The 13,014-nt window shown below is 44.6% G+C and overlaps 1 protein-coding gene across 5 annotated transcripts in view; it reads left to right on the top strand.

Annotated features, from left to right (window-relative positions):
• The window catches only part of SPATA18 (spermatogenesis associated 18), a 218,097-nt gene that overhangs the window by 134,260 nt on the left and 70,823 nt on the right, over positions 1-13,014 (top strand). For all 5 annotated transcript variants that reach the window (XM_033945672.1, XM_033945636.1, XM_033945653.1 and 2 more), the window contains one exon: positions 11,387-11,562. In XM_033945672.1, the coding sequence (XP_033801563.1) occupies positions 11,387-11,562 (176 nt within the window). The remainder of the gene's footprint in view (positions 1-11,386; positions 11,563-13,014) is intronic.

Genomic DNA, 13,014 nt, shown 5'->3' with positions numbered 1-13,014 from the left:
TATAAGAATAGTCTTACTGGGTCAGACCAACAGTCCATCTAGCCCAGTATCCCATCTTCACGGTGGCTAATCCAGGTCACAAGTACCTGGCAAAAACCCAAAGAGTAGCAACATTCCATACTACCAATCCAGGGCAAGCAGTGTCTGTCTCAATAACAGACTATGGACTTTTCCTCCAGGAACTTGTCCATACCTTTTTTAAAACCAGCTACGTTAACCACACTTACCACATCCTCTGGCAATGCACTTTAGAGCTTAACTATTTTCTGAATGAAAAAATATTTTGTCCTAGTGATTTTAAAAGTATTTCCTTGTAACTTCATCAAGTGTCTCCTAGTCTATGTAATTTTTGATTTAGCAAAAAATCGAGCCACTTGTACCCATTCTATACCACTCAGGATTTTGTAGACTTCAATCACATCTCACCTCAGCCATTTCTTTTCCAAGCTGAAGAGCCCTAACCTCTTTAGTCTTTCCTCATTCGAGAGGAGTTCTATCCCATTTATCATATTGGTTGCTCTTTTTTGAACCTTTTCTAGTTCTGCTATATATTTTTTTAGATATGGCGGCCAGAATTGAACGCAATACTCTTTTTGCACCATGGAGTGATACAAAGGCATTATAACATTCTTAATCTTGTTTAACATCTCTTTTCTAATAATTCCTAGCATCTTGTTTGCTTTTTTGGCTTCTGCCACACATTGGGCAGAAGGTTTCAATGTATTGTCTACAATGACACCCAGATATTTTTCTTGGGCACTAACCCCCAAGGTGGACCCTAGCATAAGGTAACTATGATTTGGGTTTTTCTTCCCAATGTGCATAACTTTGCATTTGTCCACATTAAATTTCATCTGCCATTTGGATACAGTCTTCCAATTTCCTAAGGTCTGCCTGCAATTTTTCATAGCCTGTATGCATTTTAACAACTTTGAACAGTTTAGTGCACATGTGTCAAACACAAGGCCCGCGGGCCAAATCCGGCCCGCCAGGCCTTGCAATGTGGCCCGCACCGCGCTGTCATCACTGCACGCCGCTGCGTTCCATCACAATGACGCGCGGTGACATAGGAGGCTTGTGATCTCGCCGGCTGTACTTGCTATCTATCTCTCCCCATCGACCGCCCCCCCAAGAACCTCCGACCGCCCCCCCAGCCGACCCGCGACCCCCCTGGCCGACCCCCATGACACCCCCACCCCCCATCCCCGTACCTTTCTGTAGTTGGCCGGACAGACGGGAGCCAAACCCGCCTGTCCGGCAGGCAGCCAACGACGGAATGAGGCCGGATTGGCCCATCCGTCTCAAAGCTCCGCCTACTGGTGGGGCCTAAGGCGCCTGGGCCAATCAGAATAGACCCGAGAGCCTTAGGTCCCACCAGTAGGCGGAGCTTTGAGACGGATGGGCCAATCCGGCCTCATTCCGTCGTTGGCTGCCTGCCGGACAGGCGGGTTTGGCTCCGGTCTGTCCGGCCAACTACAGAAAGGTACTGGGAAGGGGGGTGGGGGTGTCGTGGGGGTCGGCCAGGGGGGTCGGAGGTTCTTGGGGGGGGGCGGTCGATGGGGGGAGGGGGGTTTGCGTCGAGGGCAGGAGGGCCTGGGATCCCTCCTGCCCGTAATGTATTGCGGAGTGGGGGTAGGGGGTCGCCGTGGTCAGGAGGGTTTGGGCTCCCTCCTGGCCCGAACAACTAGCGGGGGGGGGGGGGGGTCGCCAGGGCCAGGAGGACTTGGGCTCCCTCCTGGCCCGATATTGTCGGGGAGTTGGGGAATCGGCGGGGCAAGAGGGCTTGGGCTCCTTTTTGCCCCGATCGTGTCGGGGATTCAGGGGGGCAAGAGGGCTTGAGCTCCCTCTTGCCCCGATCGTGTTGGGAGTCGGGGAGTCGGCGGTCCTTCGGGGTGGGGGTGCAGGTGCGTGCGAGCGGTCCTGCTTGGGGTGAATCGGACGTCGGGGGGGGGGGAACTATGTAAAAAAAATACACAGCAGAAGCTGCCAGTTCCTGACATAAAGTGTAGGCATAAAAATCGCAACAGAATCTGCTATCTGTACCCAGCCAGGCATTTATTGACTGACTTTTTCATTCTAACGCAGATTTCCAATAAACTACATCTTTTACTGCCAATATTGATCCCAAAATGTCCAGGAAAAGAAAAGTTGACGGTGAAGGCAGACAATTTAATGACAAATGAGAAAATGAATACGTTTGTGCTTAGTGAGGACAAACCAGTGTGTATATTGTGTTATGAGACAGTGTTGGTGATGAAAGAGTACAATATACGTCGTCATTTTGACACCAAACATAATGTTAAGTATGGCAAATATACTTTGGAAGAAAAGCATAAAATTGTTAAAGAACTAAAAGGCAAACTACAATCACAGCAGCAAATGTTTACAAAGGCTACAGCGAAAAATGATGCTGCAGTGAAAGCAAGCTTTATAGTGGCTGAAGAAATTGCCCGTACTTCAAGGTGTTTTTCAGAGGGTGCCTTTTTGAAGCAATGCATGCTAAAAGTGTGTGAGAAAGTATGCCCAGACCAGATACAGAGTTTTCAAACTGTCAGTTTGTCAAGAAACACCATTGCAGACAGAGTTCAAGAACTCTCAGGAAATCTATCATCACAGCTGGCCGAACAGGCATGCAGTTATCTCGCTTTTTCACTTGCTATCGATGAAAGCACAGACAACACTGATACAGCGCAGCTGTCCATCTTTATACGTGCTACAAAGACCGACCTCTCTGTCACTGAGGAACTTTTGGATGTAGCTGCCATGCATGGGACGACGACTGGTAGAGATATATTTGAGGCTGTGGAGAAATCTATAAATAATTTTAAATTACCCTGGGAAAAGTTGGTGGGGCTAACTACCGATGGCGCACCTTCAATGTGCGGAGAAAAGAAAGGCTTGGTTGGACTAATGAAGGAAAGAATGCAAAAAAGTCACTGCCACACACCCTTGGTTACTTATCATTGCATTATCCACCAAGAGGCTATGTGTGGAAAAGTTCTGAACATGAATGACATAATGACCACAGTCATTAAAACTATTAACTTTATAAGGGCACGTGGCCTGAATCATCGCCAGTTCCAGCAGTTTTTACAGGAGGTGGGTGCAGAGCATGGAGACGTGCCATACCACACAGAAGTAAGATGGCTGAGCAAGAGCGCAGTCCTCAAAAGATTTTTTGAGCTCAGAGAACAAATTGCTCTTTTCATGGAAAGTAAAGGAAAGCCCTTGCCTGAACTGTCGGATCCCGCCTGGCTATGTGATTTTGCTATGATGTGTGACATATGCGAGCATCTCGCCCAACTGAATCTGAAGCTGCAGAGACGCAAACAAGTCATCACGAAGATGTCTGACATGATCACAGCATTCCAGCGTAAACTTCAACTATGGAAGTCCCAACTGGAACAGGACAATCTTGCCCACTTTCCCGTTTGTTTGAGTATCTCAACCACTATTTCTGGTACTTTTCCTTGCAGTCAGCTGGCTACCAAAGTTAGCCGTTTACTAAGTGAATTTGAGCGGCGCTTCTCTGACTTTAGAACACAGCACTCAGGCTTTGACATCTTTGCCAATCCTTTTACAGTTGATGTCAACAATGTGCCCCATCACCTTCAGATGGAGATAATCGAGCTTCAGTCTGACAGTGGCCTGAAATCAAGGTTTCAGGATGTTGAAATTGAGGACTTCTACCCTCTACTGCCCCCTGACTCAATGCCAGAGCTCCGACTTCATGCTGCCCGTATTCTATCCATGTTCGGGAGCACCTATCTTTGTGAACAGATGTTTTCAATAATGAATCTGAACAAAAACAAGCACAGATCACGCATTACCGATGACAACCTCCATGCTGTTTTGCGGGTTGCTACAGCCCAAGAAATAAAACCGAACATTGACTCATTGATACGGGGAAAACGGTGTCAGACATCTAGCCAGAAAACAAAACAATGAGCATTTTAGGTACATTCCAATATTACTGTTTTGCTTGATACCAATATTACTGTTTTGCTTGATAGCATGTGAGTTGGTTAACAGCACTGTTAAGGAAAAGATTGTTCCACTCATTTTAAATTCACATTTCTGGTTAACATTGTCAGTTTATGACTGTTCAGTAAACCATTCGGCCCGCGATTTAGGCTGGATTTTAGATTTTGGCCCCTTCTCTGATTGAGTTCGACACCCCTGGTTTAGTGTCATCTGCAAATTAAATAACCTCACTCATCATGCCAGTTTCCAGCTCATTTATAAATAAGTTAAATAGCACTGGTCCCAGTACAGACCCTTGCAGCACTCCACTGTTTACTCTCCTCCATTGAGAAAAATGACCATTTAACCCTAACCTCTGTTTTCTGTCCAATAACCAATTCCTAATCCACAACTGAACATTGCCTTCTATCCCATGACTTTAATTTTCTCAGAAGCCTCTCAAGAGGAACTTTCTCAAAAGCTTTCTGAAAATCTGGATACATTACATCAACCAGGTCACCTTTATCCACTTTAGGCTGCCTAACACCACTTCTGGCACTTTTGCATTCAGTGGCCTAAAGCGTTATGTAGGCACAATTCTGACGCTTTTTATTTAGGTGCTGGTAGACTCTTCAACCTTGCCATTTTTTTTTTTTGCCGTTTCTAATGGCGTTCTTCAATTAACTTAGCGGCACCTATCTTTAGGTACCAGTTTTAGAATTTCCCGCATTATGCCTGCTTGTCATTGGAGAAAGTATGGATACTTACCTGTAGTAGGTGTTCTCAGAGGACAGCAGACCTAAGTTCTCAAAACCCGCTCACCTAGTTGGCTTCTTAGCTTTGTTACTGAGCTGCAGGTCCCACAAGCCGACGTTGGGTGGGAAGGCGCTGGCGTGCGTGCAGTATGGACATTGCCTAAAGATTTAAAGTATACTACTACTCCCAAACTAATGGAACAGAACCTCTTCAAAATCCAAATAATCAATACAGGTTCCACATACAATTGGCTTGTACTTGTTCAAGAGGGAAAGACCTCAGTAACCTGCTCCATGCACCGAATAAGCAATTCAAGCAATGGTTTCTTCAGCAGGACAGAACCACCATCATTGTTCATAAAACCCTCACAACCAACCGAAACAATTTTTTATAACAGTGACTATAGCACCGTACTCTTTAAATCGGTAAGTGGTTGAAAAAAGTATATATGCAATGCACTTATCTGTTCACAAATAAGAGCCCGACGGGACCCGTTTCGCCCTCCTCTTGGCTTCTTCGGGGGACTTTCTGACAGTGCATTCAGTTTAGACTCTCACTCATCAGACCGGCGCCATTTTTCTGATGAGTGAGAGTCTAAACTGAATGCACTGTCAGAAAGTCCCCCGAAGAAGCCAAGAAGAGGGCGAAACGGGTCCCGTCGGGCTCTTATTTGTGAACAGATAAGTGCATTGCATATATACTTTTTTCAACCACTTACCGATTTAAAGAGTACGGTGCTATAGTCACTGTTATAAAAAATTGTTTCGGTTGGTTGTGAGGGTTTTATGACCAATGATGGTGGTTCTGTCCTGCTGAAGAAACCATTGCTTGAATTGCTTATTCGGTGCATGGAGCAGGTTACTGAGGTCTTTCCCTCTTGAACAAGTACAAGCCAATTGTATGTGGAACCTGTATTGATTATAAAGATTTAAAGTGACAGTGCATTTTGGTAGTGATGTCACCCACATATGAGAGAGTATGTTTGCTGTCCTTGGAGACCAACAAAAGATTTCAGAAACAACTGCCAGGAAACTTTATAGGGATGCAAAATAGAATCCACAAGTAACATCTACTGAAATACAGGCGTCTCTGAAACAAAGTGGTGTGATTTTTTTTTTCCCCCAGAATGCTTGCAGTGAAACTACTAAGTAATAAATTTAAAACAAATCAAAGAAAATATGCATTTCTTCACTCATCGTACAACTAAACTCTGGAATTCATTACCAGAGAATGTGGTGAAAATAGTTTGCTGAGTAGGGTTAAAAAAAAGGTTTGAATAATTTCCTAAAAGAAAAGACCATAAGCCATTATTAAAATGGACTTGGGAAAATCCATTGCTTTTTTCTAGGATAAGCAGCATAAAATCTGACCTAGATTGGCCACTGTTGGGAATAGGATACTGGATTTGATGAACCTTCAGTTTGTCCTAGAATGGTAACTTGTACATTCCAAGTGAACATAAGATTTGCCGCTGCTGCATCAGACCAGTGGTCCATCGTGCCCAGCAGTCCGCTCATGCGGTGGCCCTTAGAGACCAGTACCCTACTAGAGTCTAGCCTTACCATGTAACCGAGTACCCTGCATGCACTCCTCCCAGACCCTGCCCATGTGTACACCCTCTTTCAAACCACATGCAATTGCATTTTGCATATTTTATAGAATAATGACTAGCCGATATGTTGGCAATTACACATGTGCACATGCCTGTATTCTAATCATTTATGCTGGTTCTTGGCTCCTAAATGTTGACTCCCTTTTTCTAGAATTATCCCCTAATTGATGTAGCTTACATTAATTCAGAAGTTAAGGCGTATCAATGGGATCATTTTATGTATTTAAAAGTTTATAAACCATCTAAGGACTAAACGGTGTACAGCAATAAAAGCACTTAGAGACACAATGTACCATAGGTTATTATGGTACTGTGAGGAGCATTTTTGATAGGACGTCTAAGTCTGTGTTTGGATGTTTTGGGAAAGATGTCTGGAAATCCAAAAAGACATTAATTTTCAAGACTGCAAGACTTTCTTTTTTAAAAATAACTTATCTAGATATTTTGACCCTTAGTACATCTATGTTCACATCACACCTTACCTTCAACAATTACACTGGCTGCCAGTTGCATTCAGAGTCCAGTACAAAGCAGTGATGATTTGTCATCAATCCCTGATCTCTATGTACCAACCGAAAATTCAGCGCTATTGAAGGTGAATTTTTACCCAAACCAGCGCAATGACCTTTTTGCTGCGCAGGGGTAAAATTGTGGAACTCACTTGTGGGGCAGATATGGCAATGTGGTAATAGAGTTGCATTCAGGAAACTACTTAAAACACAATTGTTTGTAAAAGCTTTTTGTAGGCATTGATTTTTCCTGTTTGCTGATTTTCTGTGGATCTGATTATGTTTATTTGGGTTTTATATTGTATTTAAACTTATGTATGTAAGATTTTGTATAGAAAATTTTAAAATAAAGAAATAATAAATGTCTGTATTACCATCTGAAGCTGTAGGAAGGGGTGCTGAAAAGTTCTTAGCCCAACCAAGAAGAGAATGGCATAGATATGGTTCAATCAATGATCTGAAACAATGTCAAAAAACATAGAATTTTGTTTCTGCAAATTGGCACTTAACAAAATAAGATAACACACTTTACAGCTATAGTGGCAAAATAACACTCAGAATTTAGGAAGTTGGTTGCTTGGGCTGAGAACTTTTCACATCTTTGGGTGATGGGAGGAGGTCAGTGACCACTGGGGGTGTAAGGGGGGGTCATACCTTGATCCCCACCAGTTGTCATCTGCTCAGTTTGGGCACCTTTTTGATCCTTACTCGTTTTTAAAACAGGTCTAGCACAAACATCTAAATGGTGCTCCGGACGTTTTGTTCAAGGTTTGATTATCCCTGCAGGATGTCCAGGTTCTAAACCTACCCAAAACATGCATCTAATACACTCCCTTACGATTTAGACGCACTGGAGAGAAATAGACCAGAAAGCCATCTGGAAAGTCTGTTTTGAGAATGCCCACTTGGACGTTTTGACTAGTAAGACATCCAAGTACTGGTTTATGCTGTCTTTTGGATGTCTGTCTTTTTTGAAAATGAGCCTGTATGTCAGTAGCGTACCAAGGGGGGGGGGGGCGGGGGCAGTCCGCCCAGGGTGCAGCCTTAGGGGGGGGTGCACAGCTGGCCCGGTCCCTATCGCGCTCCCACCCTCCCAGCGAAAGCAGCATCGCCATTACCGACCCCCCCGCTGACCCTCCTATCTCTCCCCCCCCCAAAGTGAACCTTTCCGACCCTCCAAGCGAAAGCAGGAAACCTCCGTCCAGTAGCGTCGGCTGCTTCTCTGCTTTCTCCTCCCTCTGCCGCATCACTGATGACATCATCAGTGACGTGGCAGAGGGAGGAGAAAGCCGAGAAGCAGCCGATGCTACTGGAAGGAGGTTTGCTGCACTCGCTGGGAGGGTCAGAAAGATTCACTGGGGGGGAGATAGGAGGGTCAGCGGGGGTTCAGCTGGGAGGGGGGAGAAGCGGTCTGCCTCGGTGCTCCATTACCTTCTTCGGGCAGCAGCAGCTTTTACAATTCGCTGCTGTTGCTGGCTTCAGGCCTTCCTCTCTGCCGGGTCTTGCCTACTTTCTGTTTTCATGAAGACAGGACCCGACAGAGAGGAAGGCCTGAAGTGGGCAACAGCAGTGAATTGTGAATGCTGCTGCTGTCTGATGAAGTTCAGGACATCAGGACATGGGGGAAGGAGCAGGGAGAAATCGGCTGCTGGCTTGGGGGTGAGGGTAGGGAAAGAATCGTGGAAGTGGAGAAATTGGCACCATGGCTTTGTGGGGGCTAGGGGGAGAGAGAAAGAAAGGCAAAAATAAAGAGGGAGGCCAGGGGGAGAGAGAAAGAAAGACAGAAATAAAGAGGGGGGCCAGGGGGAGAGAGAAAGAAAGGCAAAAATAAAGAGGGGGTCAAGGGGGAGAAATAGAAAGGCAGAAAGAAAGAGGGGGCCAGGGGGAGAGAGAAATAAAGAGGGGGGCCAAGGGAGAGAGAAAGAAAGGCAGAAATAAAGAGGGGGCCAGGGGGAGAGAGAAATAAAGAGGGGGGCCAGGGGGAGAGAGAAAGAAAGGCAAAAATAAAGAGGGGGTCAAGGGGGAGAAATAGAAAGGCAGAAAGAAAGAGGGGGCCAGGGGGAGAGAGAAATAAAGAGGGGGGCCAAGGGAGAGAGAAAGAAAGGCAGAAATAAAGAGGGGGCCAGGGGGAGAGAGAAAGAAAGGCAGAAATAAAGAGGGGAGCCAGGGGGAGAGAGAAAGAAAGAGGGGGGGGGGGGCCAGGAGAAGAAAGAAGAAGGACCAGAGACTCATGAAATCACCAGACAAAAAGGTAGGAAAAATGATTTTATTTTCAACTTAGTGATCAAAATGTGTCCGTTTTGAGAATTTATATCTGCTGTCTATATTTTGCACTATGGCCCTCTTTTACTAAACCGCAATAGCGTTTTTTAGCGCAGGAAGCCTATGAGCGTCGAGAGCAGCGTGGGGCATTCAGCGCAGCTCCCTGCGCTAAAAACCGCTATCACGGTTTAGTAAAAAGGGAGGGGGAATATTTGTCTATTTTTGTATAGTTGTTACTGAGGTGACATTGCATAAAGTCATCTGCCTTGACCTCTTTGAAAACCCGCGGAATATAAATGATAATTAACATTTTCTCTGCGTACAGCGTGCTTTGTGTTTTTAAAATTTTATTGTTGGTAGATCATTTGGACTTGGCAACAAAGGTAAGGGGAGAGAGGGAGGGGAGCTGCTGAAAGACATCTAGTAATCCTTGCAGGCTTGACTGTGCAGGGAATTATTTTTGTAAAATCATGTTTTGTTATGTTACTGGCATTATCTAGACTTTAATTTCTATGAATGAATAGAATGAAAATGATATAAAATTACTTGCTTGTTTTTATGTGCGTGCGCTGAAGGAAAGTGGAGAGAGAGTGGGCTGAGGATGCTGAAGGGAAATGGGGAAGAGAGTGGGGAGAAGACGCTGATTTATAAATTGACAATTGTACAGAATATTGTTTCTTTTTATACTTTAATATAAACAATTCAAGGCTTGTGTGGATGGAATCAGGTGGTTTGCAGGGATGGGGACCGAGCTTACGGGGATTAGTCCAATAAAATGGTATTTTTTTATTTCTCATTATTTGTTTTATTTTTATTTGTTAATTTGTAAAGTGGTGATTGTTATGTATCAGTTTTTTCAAATTTACATCTACTGTCTTTATATTTTGCACTGTATTAGAGGACATGTGTTACTGTTTTTGTGGTGTTGCATTGTATCCAGGGTCTGGTTTCTTGGCGGTTCAGTTTAACTTTTGTCTACATATTTCTATTTTTAGTTTGTGATTATTCCATATTGGGCGAGGGTGTATCTCTGTTCTGTGTGTATGAAAAGAACATAGTTTTCAGTTGGCATTGACTACAGGATCAATTGACTGTGCGGGATCTGGCTTGTTTAGTTTGTGTTGGTGTTCTAATCTTCAGCGCGCACTAAAAACGCTAGTGCACCTTAGTAAAAGGAGCCCTAGGTCTTATAGGCATTCTAAGGAAGTCTACTTTTGAGCATAGTTTAGGCTTCATATAGACCCGAGTTCTAAGGACGGAATTTAGGCAGTTTGGACATCCTTAATGCGATCTGCTAAATAGCTCTCTGGGTTTTTATTTTTGCTTTATTAATGGTATTTGCTAATTAGAGGAAGCAGAGCACATGAAAAAAAACAGCTTTATGTTTCTTGCTAAAAAGCTACCCTCTTTTTCTCACTAAAGATTGCTCCAATGAGGTCATTCTTGAAACAGGTGGATTCAGCAAATAAAGTACATGACAAAAATATATAGATTGCATACATAACTTCATTTGCAAAAGGTTAAAAACAAAAAAAGCCCCAGATACAGACCTTAGCATGGCTTCTACTTCATTGCAAATGGAAGTTTGCAGCTGCACAATGGTGACCTCATTGTGTGATCATCAGTGTGCACTTACAAGGTAGAATGCCACAATTAAAATATGTGCTGGGGAGCTGGTTGGGATTCAAACCCATGACCTCTGGAAGATGAGCACAGGGCTTTTACTTATTGAGCTATAACAGCTTCCAGGCAGGTGTCTCTGACTGCCCTGTGATATGATAGCTTAGCTGATCCCTAAGCTATCATATCACAGGGCAATCAGAGCCACCTGCCTGGGGTCTACGTCCTTTGGACACCTAAGTACCAATTATCATTTGTTAAGACCCTTAATTGGCTCATTAACCACTTAGATTGCATGCCTAAATGTCTTAAGGTGTGACAAAGAATCCAATATACACTAATGAATGAACATTTCTAATAGGCTATATTATTTCAAACTACAGAAAATTTAGCTTGCTGACTTTATTTTTAAAAAAAATATATCCTGTAAGCTGCATTCTCAGATAGGGTAAAACTTGATCTAAGCATTCTTCCATTCAATGGGCCTGATTTCTAAAAGTGATTTCCTGAAAGTGACAAATAGGAGAAAACCTCTTTTAAATCTGGTTCAATTTTTTTTACTCAAAGCAAAAGTCTTTGAGAAAAGATTTCAGAAAATGGTTTTGTACTGTATATATTTTAATAACTATTTTAATGTATTTTAACAAGTCCTTTTTTTAACCAGGATGTGATCCGTGCCATGAATGTCAATCCTAAAATTTCATTTCCACCAGAAGTGGACTTCATTCTGATCAGCAGCTTCATTCGGGAAGTGTGTCGCATAGTCTTTGCCATGCAGACCCTCGATCCACCCTTGGACATAGCTTTTAGTGCAGATGGGGAGCTATTCAATGAAAGCAAGTAAGAAGATATATATAAATATATATATATATATATACTCTGTTGTAGACCTACAGATATGTGCCTGCATTTGATTCAATTATAAGATAAATAGTTCATGATAAAATTGTAAAGATAAACTGAATTAGAGATAAAGTTATTTTGGGGGACTTTGCTTTCTCCTACCGTGTTTCCTCAAAAATAAGTCCTACCCCAAAAATAAGCCCTAGCATGATTATCAGGGTAGGTCTTAATATAAGCCCTACCTCCCAAAATAAGCCCTAGTCGCCGGCAGCAGCGCTTCCCCCGCGCCCCCCCCTGCCATGCAGCTGAACCCCCGCTGACCATCCTTCCCTCCCAACCGAACCCCGCAGACCACGAGCCATACCTCCCTCCAGAGCAGCATCGGGCTGGCATCACTCTAAACAGGCTGCTTCATGGCCTTCTCTCGTCGGGGCCTTCCTTGTGCCGCGTTACTTATGACATCATCAGTGATGCAGCAGAGAGAATTCCCTGATGAAGGCCACGAAGCAGCCTGTTTAGAGTGATGCCTGTCCCAATGCTGCTCTGATGGGAGATATGGCTTGCAGTTGGGGGGGGGGGTTCGGGTGAGAGTGAAGAATGGGGATGGTCTGCGGGAGTTCGGCAGCATGGGTGGGGGTGCTCAAGGGTTCTGCTGCACAAGGGATGGGAGGGAGGGAGGGAAGGATAGAAAACTGGGCAAGGGTTCTGCACAAGGGATGGGAGGGAAGGAAGGATTGAAGCTGGACAAGGGTTCTGCTGTATGAGGGGGAGGAGGGAGGGAAGGATAGAAGCTGGGCAAGGGTTCTGCACAAGGGATGGGAGGGAAGGAAGGATAGAAGCTGGGCAAGGGTTCTGCTGCATAGGGGGATGGGAGGGAGGGAAGGATAGAAAAATGCTGCAGAGGGAAGGCACAAAGTGATGGCTGAGAGGGGTGGAAAGATGCTGCACATGTGGGGGAGAGAAAGGAATGAGGAAGAGTTGGGGTGAAGGAGAGGAAGGGAGAGATGATCATGTACATGAAAAAATAAGCCCTACCCTATAAATAATACCTAGTGCCCAAAATTAATATAAGATACTGTCTTATTTTTTGGGAAACATATCCATGCTAAATACCTTATGTCATTTTAGCACAATCTGAGGGCCTATTTACTAATCCGAGTTTTTACAGTCAAACTTAACATTTGTTAGATACAAAACCTCAGCCAACAAAACCACACAATAGTAGAGAGTTTTGCGGGGACAGAAATCCCACCCGTCCCCGCCAAAGTCCTACCCGTCCCCACCCGTCCCCGTGAGGACTCCCACCCGTCCCCACCCGTCCCCGTGAGGAATCCCTCCATCCCCACCCGTCCCCGCGAGGAATCCCCTCCGTCCCCGCCCATCCCCGCGAGGAATCCCCTCCGTCCCCGCGAGGAATCCCCTCCGTCCCCGCGAGGAATCCCCTACATC

This window comes from Geotrypetes seraphini, chromosome 1 (assembly GCF_902459505.1).
Source record: "Geotrypetes seraphini chromosome 1, aGeoSer1.1, whole genome shotgun sequence".
NCBI classification, from domain to species: Eukaryota; Metazoa; Chordata; class Amphibia; order Gymnophiona; family Dermophiidae; genus Geotrypetes; species Geotrypetes seraphini.
Note: the sequence above shows the minus strand (reverse complement) of the source record. Positions and strands in the feature narration are given on the sequence as shown.